General features: G+C 35.4%; 1 protein-coding gene across 1 annotated transcript in view; it reads left to right on the top strand.

Moving 5' to 3' along the window:
* MYOM2 (myomesin 2) overlaps positions 1 to 17,191 on the top strand; it is a 688,720-nt gene that overhangs the window by 422,545 nt on the left and 248,984 nt on the right. The window contains exons 18-19 of the mRNA XM_044061901.1: positions 1,098 to 1,285; positions 12,724 to 12,850. Of these exons, the coding sequence (XP_043917836.1) occupies positions 1,098 to 1,285; positions 12,724 to 12,850 (315 nt within the window). The remainder of the gene's footprint in view (positions 1 to 1,097; positions 1,286 to 12,723; positions 12,851 to 17,191) is intronic.

The following is a 17,191-nucleotide window of genomic DNA, read 5'->3' as shown; positions in this document are numbered from 1 at the left end:
TATTTCCCTGGGAAAGAATTTGCTTAGAAGCCGCTTCGATATTTTGCCATTTCAGGCTTTTGAGTTTGACCAAGATGCATTCGAAATAATGCGTCTTCGGTCTTCTAATAGGGAACCGTACATTACAAGGATTATAATTCTGTTATTTACCTCTATACTGTCTACTGGAACATATTGTTTCTCTGCTGTTGATTATTGTCTTGGAGGTGTTCTTCCTAGAGTCTGCAGAAAATGAGACCTCCAAACTGTACATTCTCAATTAACAAATACATATAAATAATTTCATCTTGAGCAATCTGAATAGTCTTGAAACTTAGAAAATGTGCCTGTTTGCTGGAGGTGTTTATTTTACATTTAAAGGAATCCTAAGCAGTTTCACATACTGTCTTTATTAAAGCCTTTATGCGATATTTGCTTGGAAAGAAGTTCTTTTTTTGCTCATCATTTTGTAACTGAGTATTATATTACTCAAATATGTGTATGCTTCCTTGGTCATTGTTTCTTCAGTGACAAAGAAATGTCTAATTTGTCAGGTTTATTTATTTGACAGGTTGCTTTGATTTCTACGATGCCATAAGCTTTCATCTTTCCATAAGATACTCTGATAGTGTTTCCTTTAGTATGTATGCCAATTCTTTCATTTAATTTTCCAGTATCATTTATTATAAAGGAGACGTACATTTTAAAATGAAAAGGAATACCTTCCTCTACTTTAGAACATAACAAACCATGCTTTATGACTATATTAGTCTATCACAATTATTATTAAGTGAAATTAATAAAAGCTTTTTCAAATTTTACATTAGAAACTGTGAAGTACATCACTAAGCAGAGTGTTGGTACATAGCTTCTTGAGGAATTGGACTAAACATATCTGCTAAGGAGAATATTTTGCAAGTTTGTTGATTTATGGTGAACTGTTTTTGAACTTCTATCCTCAGTTTACTCTATAAAATTATATGTAGTATTCTTAACTTGTAACACCCATTATTGGGTAACATTTTTAAGCAAGTTAAAGTATGTGAATTTAATGATTGTATATTATTTAGCAATACAGCATATGCTTTCAAAATGACTATTTCAAATTACTCTTTCAGCGAGTCCTTCCCACCCATATGGAATCACACTTCTTAACTGTGATGGCCACTCAATGACTATTGGTTGGAAGTTACCAAGATTTACTGGTGGGTCAGACATCACTGGATACTACATAGATAAACGTTTGAAGGATGAAATTCTGTGGGAAGAAGTAAACCCAAAGCCTGTAACTCTAAGGGTTCATAAGGTAATGGTTGCAATAAAAGAGAGAGAGAGCCTGAAACATTTTTGCTGATTTCATTGAAATGCAATCATATTAAATGCAGTAGGCACTTGAGGAGCATTACAGTAACTTTTCTCTTTCTTCTGTAATTCATACATTTTAGAACATGAAAATATTCAAACCAAAATATACATTTAGTTTAAAGTGTACTTGCATGTACTGTCCTCCAAAGAGAATGTGGAAGAACATGATTGCAATAACAGAGGGAAAATGAATTATTCAGTCAAGAAATACAAAAGGCAAAAAAAAAAAAAAAATGAAAAAAAAATAGGTCAAATAACATTTTTGTGCTGAAGAATTGTAAGATGCAACATCAGCTCTCCAGTACTAAAAAGGGAAAAGTCTATGATGTATATTGGATCAAATTTCATTGTTTACAGCTAAGTACACTGACCAGAGATTTTTAAAATCAAGTAATCTTACATTCCATCAATTGAAGATTAAAAAAAAAAAAACAGGCACATGGATACTGGAGACAAAAGTCACTGTGCCCTTTGCAGCTCTGTATGCAAACTCCAGCATTTCTTCGTTTGACTTCAGGATAAATACTACTGCATATTTAATGTGCATCTCTAAATTCTGTGCAAAAACTTATTTTCCCATCATGATTTTTGTTCACTTGTATTGTATGCACATATGTTTTTCAAGATATTTTCTCATCTCCATGTATTTTATGGCCTTCAAGCCCCTTACTCCTAGATATTGGTCAACCTTCCTCATCCTGGTGCATACCCCTTATCCAGCTGAAGAGGGGCATTTTTGTTATGTTTATAATGACTCTTGCTTTGGACCAGAAGGTATAGTACAATGCCTGCTATGCTGGACTCTCTTCACATGTGTCCTTCCGTCCACTCATGCATCCAGTTAGAGCACAGATACTCTCAGTCTTATTTCTGTGCCAGAGAATCTCACTGAGCCTTTTACCATCCTCAATTCCATTCTCAAGTCAGCATTAACTGGAAGGAAACATCCTGTGGCATGGAATACAATGAAAACCATCTCTCTCGCACATCTCTCTCATGGATATTTTACAATGTTTGTAACTGGAGTTGAAGAATAATGCAAACTGAGCCATACAGGCAAACATACAACATAAGTATACTAGTGAGATCACTTTATGTGAGAATCAACAGTGATACGGGTTAGAACACAAAGCACAATGCAATCGTGCACATCTACTTTTAATTATAGGCTAATTGTAGGACTGAAATGGATTATTTAAAACCAAAAGGTTATAGGAAGCACACATCAGTGCATGGGAAAAAGTAGAACTATGAGGGAAATTTCCAGCATGGGTTATAATTGATATGTATGTCTTTATCCTGTGTTGAACTCCTCTGGTTGCTGTGACAATCTAGACCTTTTCCCCTAATAGACCATTACTACCTCTTAGACTGAGGCATGGAGATATGAAATCCCTGGGAGATGGGGTTATGGCTTGTATGATGATGAGAAGGGGACAGTTTTGTTTTCTTCTCCTTCTTTGTATCCAGGTATGAAGTAGTGCCTGCTGTGGTAACTCTCACTGTAGACTTATGCTATGTACAGCAGCGTTCACCATCTGTATTGCTTACATTCTTTGGAGGTCACTAGTCTCAAGTTTGTTTTCCAAAACATTTCTGCCCTTCTCTCAGGTAACACTGTTGTGGTATCTGACTAACTCATTCCTCCCATGGTTGATCAATGGTCACTGGCTACTCTCCAGAGAGATTTGTCTGGGCCTCAGGTACTCAGATTGCTAGTCAAAGCGATGTCAGACACAAATCTCTTTTGCCATATCATGAGTCAGTCACTTACATATTTCACGTTATGAATTTTATTTGCCTTTTTTCAGATGAATGTTATCCTGCAAATGAAATGAATTAACTGACACAGCAATAAATTATGCAAACAATACTTGATGATGCTATACAGTTACTTTAGAAATGATTAGGGAGTGAAAACATGGTAACAGTAATTAAACTCAAATACGTCTTGTGTTTTTAACAACCATTTTCTCACATAGATCATTTGACTAAAATTTGAAATAAGCAATAAAAAATATAAAATCACTTTAGCCTTATAAAGAAATGAGGAGAAAAACAATGACTGTGTGTATGTATATATATATATATATATATATATATATATATATATGTGTATGGATATATATATAACTGTATGGATATATATATATATATATATATATATATATATATATATATATATATATATGTATGTATGTATAAATATATATATATATATATATATATATATATATATATATATATATATATATATTGCTTATGTTCTTTTGTTGATTTGTTTTAAGCTATTTATGTTTTTAAAGGAAGACTAATGAATGACTTGGGTAACTGGCACAAAACAGGATAGACTTGAAATGTACGTTTTAATGTGTGGGTTACGATTGTGTGAAATTATGTGTTAGCAATTAAGTAATTGTATCATTTCACATTTCATTGTTATAATAATACTCATGTGGTGGTAACAATTGCCATGGTGAGGACTGCCCTTCTGTAGATATCCAAGCATGTCACCTATGGTTGTATCTCACTGACAAAGTAGTTAACTAATTCACAACTAGCGGCTATGGAATGGTGGACCAGTTACAGCCCAATTTATGTTCTTACATACCAGAGCATTTTCAAATTCAAGTATAAAAAGATCCAAGCAAATATAAATAGCTTCACAACAGAAAATGCATTTTAAATAGTACAAATATCAATAGACATCAGTATTACTCAATAAAAATTATCTGTTAATAATGAGGAAAAAAGTCAGCACATTCAAAGCCTGTACATCAATACAGTATTAAATTATTTTGCAAAAATTCTGAAATTTGCCACACTGAGGAAAGACCTCATTATCAGCTAATTTGCTTATCTCTGAATCATTTGGTGATTACCACAAGTGATAGCAAGCCTGTTTTTGCTGCCCTTACAGTAATTACCCCCAAAGCCAATCCATAGAGATAGCTCAAGCACAGCATCATTTATCACCCCTACACACACACACACACACACACACACACACACACACACACACACACACACACTCTTCATATCTCTTTCCTGTCCCTGAGTTTATCAAATGTCTCCGATAGTGATTGTTATCTTACTTCATACCTTGTAACTTTGTAACTCAGCCCTGATCACAGTTAGAAAATAATGTCAGTCATTAGTTTCCTTACTGTTCAAAAGATGCATTGTGTTGTGGGACCTGTTATTCTATTAACTTTTTAAGTTGAGTAGAGTAATATTTACAATGACTCCCTAATATCATCTTGTGTTCACCACCAGCTCTGTCAAGAAGTCTTGAATATTGTCCACTTACATCACAGACCCTCGTAGTCAATAAATAATGCCAGACTTTAGAGTTCCATGCTTCTTATTGTTCAGGAACTGCATCTTCATTCATTTTTCAAATAGATTACAATAATAGGAAGGAAATAATCCCTGGTGTTGAGTGTGTTTCTCCATATGCCCCCCCCCCCCCAAGTTCCGTCAACTTTTTTTGGTGATTAAAGTGAATACAAGTTTCCATGGAATCTAGTAATCCCACACTGCTACTGCTACCCTTTGGTCTATGGGGAGGAAGGAGGTATGGCATCCCCCCCATAGGGGGTCATCAAACAACCTTTCACTTGAATGCATCACACACACACACACACACACACACACACACACACACACACACACACACACACACACACACACACCAATGCTTCCAGTGAAGCAAACTTCCCAGTGCTTGCCTCTAACATAATCTCACCCATTAAAAGAATGAGTGAATGCAAGTTTTTAGCTGAGTTAAATACAGCTGCTGGTAGTAAGGATTTATACAGCTGAGTGGTTCTGTTAATCACTCAGCTGCATAAAGCCCTTACCACAAACATTTCCAATGGAAGAGCATAGCTATTTACCAAATTCCACTCCCCTAGCATTTGCAGTAGGCACTGGTATAGGGCTAGCTAAGAATCAGAAATCATTACTGTAACCCATAAAAAAGGCTTACCACTGGAGGTAACCTTTCTGAATCCATGAATAATATTGCCAATACTTTATTCAGCCACAATTAATATGATGCCAATCAATTGCATGCTGAGTACTTGTTTTATGAGATATTTATATAAATATGAAATAAGATACATAAAAATATTTTTGTATTATTTTGTCCCATGTCTGCTGACCATCAGTCTACCTCTCAGCTAGACACTACCTATTGTGGGGAACCATCTTAGGCAGCTATGTGTGCGATTTGTGTCTTGCTGTTCAGCATCCCAGTGATGAGTGCTTTTCTTTATTTTGGTCTAGTCCCGCCACACTGGGGATAACATGAACACTTGTGTAAATACATTGGCCACCTATGCCTTCCCTTGAAACTTGCAGGCTCTTCTATATGTGCCATCAAGGGCTACTCCTACTACTGGTTTATACAGCCTTGCCAGTGTTTTCCCAACACCAGCTACCCACACATAAGTCATATGGTCGCCTGCTTAGGCTCGGGCTGGGCAGGAACAACTATCCTTCTCTCCCTAGCATGGGCATGGCTATAGTCCCTGCCTGTTAATGCCCAGACTTTTAGTCAAACTGTAGGTGACATAGCTATAGTCAGGGCTTCATCACTCTATTCCTTTGAAGCAGACTGACACATATCCATATTTAACAGTGAAAATAACACTCAGTATTTCTAAAACTGGACAGCTTACAGTATAAGTGTCAATGAAAGTTTTCTTTAACATCATCTAAGATTTCCCTTGATACCATGCAGCAGTTTGTAAATCACATCAACCTGCCAATAGTAATAAAATATGGCGACATATATTTTCATGATGGTAAACAAACAACTAGTAACATCTCCAGTGAGTGTATTATAATTTCATAAATTCTTAGGTTTATAGTAAGTGAGCAGTATATTAACCATTATGGGCTTAGCTAGAAATGGCATAAAAGAAGAACCCATGAATGAGAGCTAAGATTTCTGAAGACGATGTTAGGTGTTTTTGTATGAATTGTGCAAGATGGAAAGGAAAGGAAATTTAGAGAAATAGGAGGAAAATCATAGCTAGCGAAGGAGCATGGAGATGGGGTAATGTTTGGTTTCACATAGTGAGAAGTTTGTAGCCATTGACTACTGTGATGAATTTATGGGGACCTATCCATTCATCTACTTGATGTTTGAATATTACAATTGATTTGTACTGTGTTATATGTTGGGGAAAGCCAGTTCCACAGATAAGGTGGATACTGGGTGTTGAATTTATCCCTCAACCAAGACTTGTTGATATTTTGACATAAAGGTACATCTTTGGAATAGGTCACAATTGAGGAGTTTTTGTTTATAAGAAGTAGGAGGTCACAGAGAATAGCGACTAGCATAGCTTAGAAGGCAATGCAATATTACCACACAGAAGTCTGTTGGCCACAGAAAAGAATAAAATAAGCTTTAGTCTATCCAAATAAGGGTGGTTCTTTAAACAATTAATTATTTTAGTTAAAAAATGGCATTTTTATAAATGGAAGAGCTGTTTAGAGCTAAACATTCAAAATGGAGCACAGTATTTTATGATGAGATGAATGAGTGCAGAGTGATCAGAAAATAGGATGGATTGGAATTTGGAAGTAAGCCCATGACAATTGTTATAAGAGATTTAAAAAGACTCTCTGACAATATTGGAAACATGCTGATTTAAAGAGGTTTACTAACGTGTAAGTTCCTAAATTCTAGATAAGCGTATGAATCAAAAGATAAGAGTCTATTTATGTGATACTGTGTTCATAGGTTCATAGGTTGGTACTAGGTTATTGGCCCTAGGGTCTATACAAGCCTAGCCATAACAATTCCCTGGCTATTTCTTCCCACACTATTTACTTCCCTGGACCCCTGTCTAGCAGGGTGACTGACGTGATCCCCGGAGTGAATTTACTTTCTCCCATCTAATCATCCAGGTTCCTTTTGAAGAGGGTCAAAGAGGTGCTCTATTTGACATGTATGAGCAGTCTATTCAAGTCTGGGGAGTCTCTGGGTCAGGAACCTATCCCTCCAACATGTTTTGTTTATTGTGATGACAAGGTTTAGATCCCTGGAGCATGTGGCTCTGAGGGATTGGGATTTCTTTAAGTGTAGCATGTCCAACAGCTCTGGGTTTGACATGGCCTTGTATGTTAAGCAGAGATAGCCTCTGAGTAGACAATATGCAACAGAGTATAGCTGGAGTTTTTTTAAGGCGGTCAGCATAGGGCATCTGCTTTAGGCATGTGATTCTTTTAGTGAGGTATTTCTGTGGCCTTTTCCAGTGTGGAAGCACTAGTTCTACCAAAGGTGACTATTTTGATATTTGTTTTATTTATTTATTTATTTATGTATTTACATTTTGTTTACTGAGGAAGAACACTGATCACAACATGACCAACTACAGGCTCAGCCTGGGTTACAAAAGATATAACCATTACAACTGACACTGAAGCGAAAAGACAATACTAACTAGTGAAAAAAGAGAACTACCACATACAACCTTTAGACCATACTGAGATGTATATTTTTACCATAAGGAAAGTGGAATCAGAAGAGTAACAAGAAAAGACAGAGATGATCATTTAGCCTCATAAATTGTAGTGGGTAGACAAGATCTGCTTAGAGGATGACGCGAGAGATAAATGGCGATAAAGACACGGAGTCCAAGGAGACAGGGGAAATGAGAAAAGTAAAAGCTGTAAGATGCAGGTGAACAAGGAGAAAACCTATCTTCATATTTACAGGAAGTCGAAGCATAGTGCTAAAGGACAGAATAGTGGTGTAAATTGGGTAGTGTGTGAAAAGACATACAAGAAAACTAACCTAGTGCAAAAGAGTGCTGATTAAGTGATATGGTCTGCATTCTGGCATTTAATAAATAAATAAAGGTAACTATACTACATGTCTTTATATTTACATAAGGATCACTGTTAGAGAATGAATCATTTGTTTTTTTTTTTTACTGTAGGAGAATCTGAGGGGTACCTTAGGATTCTTACTAGTTGACAGTCATCTGTGAATTTACTTAGTCAAGAGTTATTAGATTGGTATTTACTTCAGAGACGTAGATTCTAAAGAAGATAGGGCCTAGTACAGAACCTTGATGGATACTGCAAGGTACATTTTGCTTTTTAAAGAATGATCAATTTATTCTGATTAAGCAAGTTCTGTTTAATAACCAGTTAGCAATCCATAAAACTGCAGAGGGGTTAATGCTTAGTTGGGTTGGCTTACTTATGATCCCAAAGTGAGGACAGGTATCAAACTGATTCACTGGGTTCAGACAAGCACAGTTGATAGGATTCATTGAGGGCTATGGTGATTTTTTTTAAAGAAGCTATCAAGATTAAGAAGGCATAATCTTGCCCTGACAAACTGCAAAGGATCTAGTCCCCTGATATCACATGTCTTTATTAGTTCTACAATAGTTCATTCTAGAGTACTACAGTTAAGGCCAGTGATAGTGATGGGTCGATAGTTATCTGACTCAGTAAAAAGATTGCCCTTATGGAGAGGAATGAATGTGTAATTTTGCCATTCAGTTACATACCCTGTGGAAAGACTTGATTTAATACACTTAGGAGATGTTTGGATCAGTGTTGATTTAAGTTTACCATATAAGGTAAACTGCCAGATCTCATGGTGTAGGTGCTTTTTTTTTAAAGGGCAACTAAGATTTAGACCATATTGATGAGGTGGGGGCTGACCTCAGATGATATTGGTAGGGGTTTGTAAAGTTACATTAGGACGAGTGAAATCATTGCTGAATTTATATATATTTGTACCTTGTGCCTGTAGACATATAATCATGTTTTTACTAATTTGTATAAAATTTGCTTTATGAACTGAGAGGCGGCAAGACAGTGTCAATTTTATTTTATTTTTTTTGTCTTCTGCTATGAAATTTCACATTATTTCCCTCAATAATATGTAACCCACTCATTTATGAAAACATATTGAAATATTTGTATGTCAGACAGTGGTTAATATCAACATTGAAATGCAAAATCAACAGATATTCTTAGTGTCATTTTTTCACAACAGACCCTTTTAGCTGTTTCATATTATTTGTTAGTATGCTCATTGATTAACAGAATAATCAATAACCATTATAATGATGATAAAATGACAAAAAGGGTATGATTGTCACATGGAATCACATGCAAATGTGCTACAGGTGTGAATGAGTTAAACACCAGTGCTGTAATTGTGTTTAGATATGCACGATGCATTACGAGATTGATTCCCATTGCATCTAAATTATTATTTCATAGGTTCATAAGTTTGTACTAGGCTATTGACTACTAGAGTCTTTATAAGCCTAGCCATGTGACCCTACCCAGTTTTATCCTTGAGTAAACTGGATGCCTATATAGTGGGGCTATGTTAGTAAGAGGGTAGCTAAGGGTTATGTTGGGGGTTATGTTAGTTTGGGATGGAAATGGAGGTAGAATCAGAGCCATATTGTCTAGTAAAGCAAATGGGGTTTTGTGAATTTTATGGCTTTACTATTAGTGATCCTCCCTTTAGGAGGATTTCCTGTTATTAGACCTCTACAATATTTATGTACTCTGGAACTTGCAGTGATACAGGAAACCTAAAAATGGCATACTGAATTGGCCAAGAATTGAACCTGGGCCTGATGTGTGGTAGGTGAGAGTTCTATCACTGAACCACCAATGTGCACATGGTTAGAGGTTATGCTATAAATATTCTACTACCACACGCACCTTTCAGACAAAAGGGGAAGGTGTAGGACTAAACTTTCACAAGAAGGCCATATTTTTTCAGGTACTGAAGCATTTCATATTTAATGGTATACAATGTCAGAAATGTTCAGGGAAACACAAGGTTAATGATTTGTCTTAAAACTTGAACAGGAGTCAATAAATGAAGAAGCAGCATGAAAACACTACAAAATGCACCTAAACAGCTAACAGATGGAGACAACTTGAAACAGAAAACTCAAATGTTTAAAATTCTTGACTTGGTTTATCATCGCTCTTATGTTACAAGCATAAAATTGCCATGGTTCTGTTTCTGCAGGTGTATCAAGTATTTAGACACATAAAGCCACAGGAAATGTGATACCAGCAATTTTCTTCCCTCAGACATAGTACAGTTACAGTAAAACGCTGTCCGGTTCGATTCTCAGTTAGAGCATCTTCTGCGTGGAGACATGCTTGAATGGGCATACCTTCGTTGAAGGTTGTGCGTCAGGGATGGCAACTCGGCACATAAAAATCAGCTGCCAATCATTAGCGGACCGGAGTTCCGCTGTGGTGACCCCTAACCGGGAAAAGCCGAAAGACACAACAAGACTTAGTACAGTTACTGCATACATATTGTGCTGCAAGTAGGCCTTAGAATTCTGAAATTTCTACATACATACTGTGCTGTACGCAGGCTTTGGAATTTTGGAATTCCTGCTTACATATTCTGCTATATTTAGGCCTTGGGATTCTAGAATTCCTGCATTCATATTGTGTTCTTGTATTCTTACATTCATACTGTGTTGTAAATAGGCCCTTGGGTGCTGAAGTTCAGAATCCCTGCATATGTATTGTGCTATAAGGAAGCTTTGGGATTCTGGAATTCCTGCATATACACATACATACTATGCTGTGCTGTACATAGGCCTTGGATTTCTGGAATTTATGCATACATACTGTGCTGTAAGCAGGCCTTGAGTCCTCTAATGCTTGCATACATACTCTGCTGTAAGAAGGCCTTGGTGTCCTGGAATTCCTGCATAAGAACTGTGCTATAAGTAGGTCCTAAATCCTGGAATTATTGCATACATACTGTGCTGCAAGTAGGCCTTGGGGTTCTGAAATTCCTCACTACATACAAACTGTGCAGTATATAGGTCTTGGAATTTTACAGTTTCTGTCTATACATATTGTGCTGTAAGTAGGACTTGGGATTCTGGAATTCCTACATACAGACATAGTCTGTTGTAAGTAGGCCTTGGGATTCTGGAATTCCTGTGTACATATTATGTTGTAAGTATGCCCTGTGATTCTGGAATTACTGTATACATACTGGGCTGTAATCAGGCCTTGATACTCTGGAATTAATCCATACATATTGTGCTGTAAGTAGGCCTTGGTATTCTGGAATACATGCATAAATACTATACTGTAAGTATGCCTTAGTTCTCTGGAAACTATTATACTTTAATATTTGTTTTTATGTTTATACATAATCACCAACTAGCATTTTCTTTGAATGCATAGCCCTGTTTTTCTTACTAGAGAGATACAGTACATGCATATTTGCCAAGGTCATGAACAGTAATTTCCTTTGTGATCTTGTTATATGAAAATTATACTCTTAATTATTATTTTTGTGGATATTCCCTGAAGCATTTTCATTTTGTTATTGTAGAAATTAACAAAAATACATCTTAGATATACATGTAAATTCATCGCACTGTCTCTGAATTAATACTTCTTAGATATACATGGAAATGCATCACACAATCTCCAAATTGATTAATTATATGTTTATTAAATGAACGCTTGCCATTAGACATCCATTAAGTTTAGTTTGCGTTAACCCATTGGATGAAGGTTATAGTATGTGCTCTGTAGTCTGACCTCTTTGTGAATATTATCATCTTCCTTCTGATTTTCTGCTTCTTTACTTCATTTACATTTTGAAAATCCTTTCGTGTTGCCTTCACTTATCATATTTCCCCACCTGATTGTGTATATCCAAAGCTTTGTAGTTGTTTTTGTCTCATCCTTCAGATTTCTTTATAGCCATTGTTGCTGCTCTGCTGCCTTTCATATTGATTCATTTTCTCAATGTTTCTAGAGATTTCTGTGTCTCTTATTTATTAATCTCCCCCTGATGTCCTACAGTTTATCATTTTCTTCCTAACAGCAGTGTGTTATGTTTATGTAAGCTATATTGCATATTATTTTTACCCTACTGACTTAATTATATCAATATGTCTTTTCTGTTTTCCAGTATGATAATATGAAATGCATGCCCACTTTTTATGTCAGTCATTGAAGGACTGTAATGCAGATCAATTCTATTGAAAATATCCTTGTAAAAAGTATGAATAAATTGTATATAACTATAAAAAGGTTTCTCATAAACATCGGTTTTAGTTTTGCTGCCTCGCGTTATGCATCTCTTAAGATTTCACAGAAAAAGTCGAACGTTTTTAGCTGTTGCCTTACGATAGTTTACAGCTGTACTCTTCTGTGAAATGTAATGCTTTGCTCATATTTTCTAATCTGAAAATCATGAAGTACTACTTTTGTATAGTATAAAACATTTTTATAGAGTATAACATTACATGTTATGATATGTCATTTGATCTTCATGTTTCCATAATGCATCATGCTTTATTAAAATGTTTTTTCATTAAGGTTGAGAACCTGAAGGAAGGCTCTTCTTATGAATTCAAAATTTGTGCAGCCAACATTGCTGGTTTAGGTCTGCCATCAGATCCCAGTGATTTCTTTAAATGTGAAGCATGGACCATGGCAGAACCAGGTAAGTCATTTAGTACTACTTTATTTATTAGTAAGTGTGAAGGATTATACCTGAATTATCAAAAAGAAACAAGTGTACAGGAAAGAGACAGTTATTTTCTATAAAAAAAACAGGATTTATCTAATCTTTACATAAGAGAACTTCTGACATCATGACTGAGGAAGTATGAGTAAAAACAGAAAGCATATTTCTGAGGTAATTTTAATCAAAAATGTATTTATTTCCGGATCTGTAGTCACATAATATACTTGTTGCATTGCTACATACCGATTTTCCTTTTTATTTTTGAGTTTGTCCATTATTCTTTTAAGTGGGATAATATAGCTTCTTGGTTCTGATTATGACACATGAAACTAATACTGTATTCTAGTTTATATTTTGTATATTTTCCATAAAAATTCACATTATATGCTATAATGATATACATTACTAGTACATTATTGGCTACATTCTTTGATATTGCTGACTGTTTCTTGAAACAATGGCAGTAGACTTCATTTTTATTTGATTTATTTATTTTATGAGAAAACAAATAAAACCAAAAGTTTTCTGCAGTATGGACGATTTTCTAAAGGAAAACATAGTTTGTTTACCACAGACATAAATCCTTTCAAGCTGCTGTAAAAAGTGGCTTATTTCTAACAGAAGCTGAATCCCCGTTCTCACTTGCTGAAGTGATAACAGTTTTACTTAAGTGTAAAATTCATCGATTTTGGCAACATGAAAAAAACTATATAGACATTTTTCAGAACATAATTTAAAATGAAAAAAAAAAAACATAACTCTATAATTTCAGACCTCAGCCTGTTAACTTGCGGGAGATCGAAGTTAATGTGCTCTTTCAATTGTTTTTAATTAATAACTGATAACTTTGAAATATAACTTTGGAAAAATAATGTAAGCCTTCTTGTTTTACTTAAGAAGGCTGAGGAGAGTGTCCCTGTGACATTCTTCAGTTGATGGATCCCTGAAATGCTGCAGGAATTTAACTTGAACCTTGAGCAGATAAAATGGGTACAGTGTCCTCTGAAACGTGCTTCTACTGATTATGAAGCATGCAGAAAGACATTTATTTTTATTACATCCTCATCCTTTAAAATGAACATGTTACAATTTTCCTGTAAGAAAAAAACTAGTTATAAAAATGATCTCCACATACTGTAGGATCATAGCTACTTCCAACCCTTCAAGCAAATCTGTAAGCATTATGACTGTGTTATGACATTATTTAAGCAAGCTGAAACATAATTCAAGATTTGACAGCCTTCTTCACAAATATAATTTGGTCATGTGAAACTGCTGAGGATTCCTTTAAATGTTAAAGAAACACCTCAAACTTTTAATTTATTTATTTATTTACTTTCTGATTGACCAGTCCAGTATTTCCCTTATCTTTACACAGCTGGCCCATTTGTTTCTCTGGAAGGACAAGTGCTGGGGCCCCAAGTCAAGTAAAAAAAAAAAATTTATTGGTTCCTAGGTGTTTACTAGGCTAACAACCACAAGGGCCTTTTTTAAGCCTAGCCATGCATCCCAAATCTCTGACAAGGTCTGATACCTTTGATAAGTGTAGGCATGGGCCTGGGGGAGGAACCATTTACAGGGTACCTGAGTCCATTTAACATTGGGGAGATGGAAGGGAGAAGAAGGAAGGAAATGTTTGTTCACTTATCCATTGATTTTAGTTAGAGAGATTGATGGTTAGTCCACAGCAACAGAATAGTGGGAACAAAGAGGATCACATTCTGTTTATTCCTCTGTCTTTGTAAAATATCTCGTTTAAAGCTAGAGTAGTGATTAGAAGATGGAGGGAGATATAATGGAATGCATTAGAGTAATAGGAATAAGAAAACCGGAATACCAGGGGTAGAGTTTAATATGCTAGAATATATTAGATAAGGTTTAAACTGTCAATCATTCTAGTATTGCTGTGTGCTAACGTTCTGATACTTGAGGCTGTGAACAACAAGATTTCAAAAGAATGCTTGGAATATTAATATGGATCTTACTAGTACAACCACTTATAATTTAATGGAAATTACACATGAATACAAGTATCACAAGAAATGAGTGTAAACACTGGGATAAGGGTACTAATTAGAAACACTGAGAATATTAATATATATTATAACTAGTGTACTAATAACTGTCTTTCATTCATGAAAACTGCACTCATTGTGAATGTATTGGAAAATGATTTTTATAAAGAACAGTGAAAGCCAACTTAACCATTGCCCTAATGTAACTGCAAAACTTAACTCCTACTGTTTGCCCCTGCATGTGATTTCAAATCATATTCCCCTGTGTAGGCCTACTTGATCTAGCAACGTTTAGATTCCTTACCACCAATATATATTTAAACACTCCTTCGCTGTTATTGATCTTATTTTTGAAGCAACATATTTTATGCATCTCTCAGCTATAGTAACCTTTTAAAGAGGTAAGCAGTTTAGCAGTCATATGGTACAGTGGTTAAGGTGTTTGCCTCCTATGCATAAGGTGCAAGGTTTGATTATCCTCTCTGCTAAGAGGTAATTAATTGATTAAATTATGCTAAATAAGGACAATGTTACTTTGGGATTTCTGATTTCTTCATATTTCATGCCATCTACTGTTCTGTTAAACATTATGCCAGTTTTAATTTTTAGTCTTATTGAGAGAATGCATGATCCACTATAAGCCATAAAATAGCAATTGGCAGCCATTGAAATTCATGCTGTGTTAAGCACTCTAAGGTTATTTGCAAAAGGATGTAAGAAAAAGAACTAGTAACCCCCAAATGGATAGGTCAAAATTTATCACTTAACAGGCTGAGCTGTTCCACTAAACAGGGTGCTTAAGAATTCAGGTGATTCATCAGTGATGTGTGCATATATTTGTGTGTGTGTGTGTGTGTGTGTGTATGTGTGTGTGTGTGTGTGTGTGTGTGTGTGTGTGTGTGTGTGTGTGTGTGTGTGTGTGTGTGCGTGTGCGCATGTGTGTGTATATGCGCGTTCTGTGAATGCTTGGTGAGGGAAGATTACACACATCAAAGAAACATTTACCCAATTAAAATGCAGAAACCAACCTGTTTTACATGCTGGGAAAACTAAAGTGCTAGAAAAATTGAAGTACAAAATATGGAAATTACATTACTAAACTCCCTTCCCAGGCAGGGCAGCTTCTAGTCTTTAAGCTAAGAATGGCTATAGGTGTTAGTCATCTGTACAAATTTTGCACCCAATGTTCACTAAAAATCTGTTCATACCTAGAGGCATTACTAACGCTTTTTAAAATATTAAATATCCATCTCTTTCTAGAGAATTACAAGAAAGCAGTGAGTTGCTCAAGCCTGATAAAGTGATAGTCTCTAATGAAATGACAACAGCCAGCTACCATTGTAAGAATATACTGTTCCTCTTAGACGTGGTCCACATATGCAGTTGCATTAAATGATGACTTTATATCCAAAGCATGTGGTAATCTCCTTGCTAATCTCCTTGCTGCAAAGGTAAAACAAGTCATGCAGTTCACTCTTTTCACAACCCGATCACCTTGCTAAATCTCAGTAACAAAATGGTCATGTCTCTGTGAGCATGGAAGGCTATGATGTTAATCCTATTTATGATCCATTTTCACTAAGGTGGTACTTTCTGCAAAAGGAGTGTTAGCAGCTATGATCACACTTCATGCAACAGTCTACACAGATTTCAGCTATTTCTCAGGTTTCTAAGGAGAAAAAAAGAAAAACCTGGCAACATAATATGGCTATGTCTGAAATTCTGTGTCCCCCAAATCAGTGGTAAAACATAAGAGCCCAGAATCTCAAAAATAATTCTTGTTACTAAAGGTAGCAAAAGTGATGTGTCTTTATACAACCTCCCATCATGCAGAAAAGAAAATATAAATAAAAGCAGTCTAAATTAACAATTTGTATAAATCACAAATTATTATTTAAGTAGATAAGGAAATATACCACAAGGCCAACAAAACCTTTACTATAGACTACCAAAAAGCCAACTAAGACAGTCTATGATATAGCTTAGCCCATCACAAACATTTTAGAGTAACATCTCATACGCATTTCAGAGTACATCTATAAATTACAGATTGTTGGAAAAAAACTCTTTAAAAGCATTGAAATATTTGCACCCATCTATCATTTATAACTATAACTAAGCTCCATGAAACCATTGTGACTCTTACATGATCAACTGTGATCACATAAGTATGTAATTTCAAAAAAATGACAATTGTAAAATGAAAAATGAAACGTAAATAAAAAAAAAATATGGCTCTTATCAGACCTATCATTGAGTATAATATCCCCTTTGGCATGTACCTGACCAGACATGTAAAGGT

The sequence above is a fragment of the Protopterus annectens genome, chromosome 2.part0 (genome assembly GCF_019279795.1).
Source record: "Protopterus annectens isolate FY-2018-M chromosome 2.part0, PAN1.0, whole genome shotgun sequence".
In the NCBI taxonomy this organism is placed as follows: Eukaryota; Metazoa; Chordata; order Ceratodontiformes; family Protopteridae; genus Protopterus; species Protopterus annectens.
This window is presented reverse-complemented; position numbering and strand designations above follow the sequence as displayed.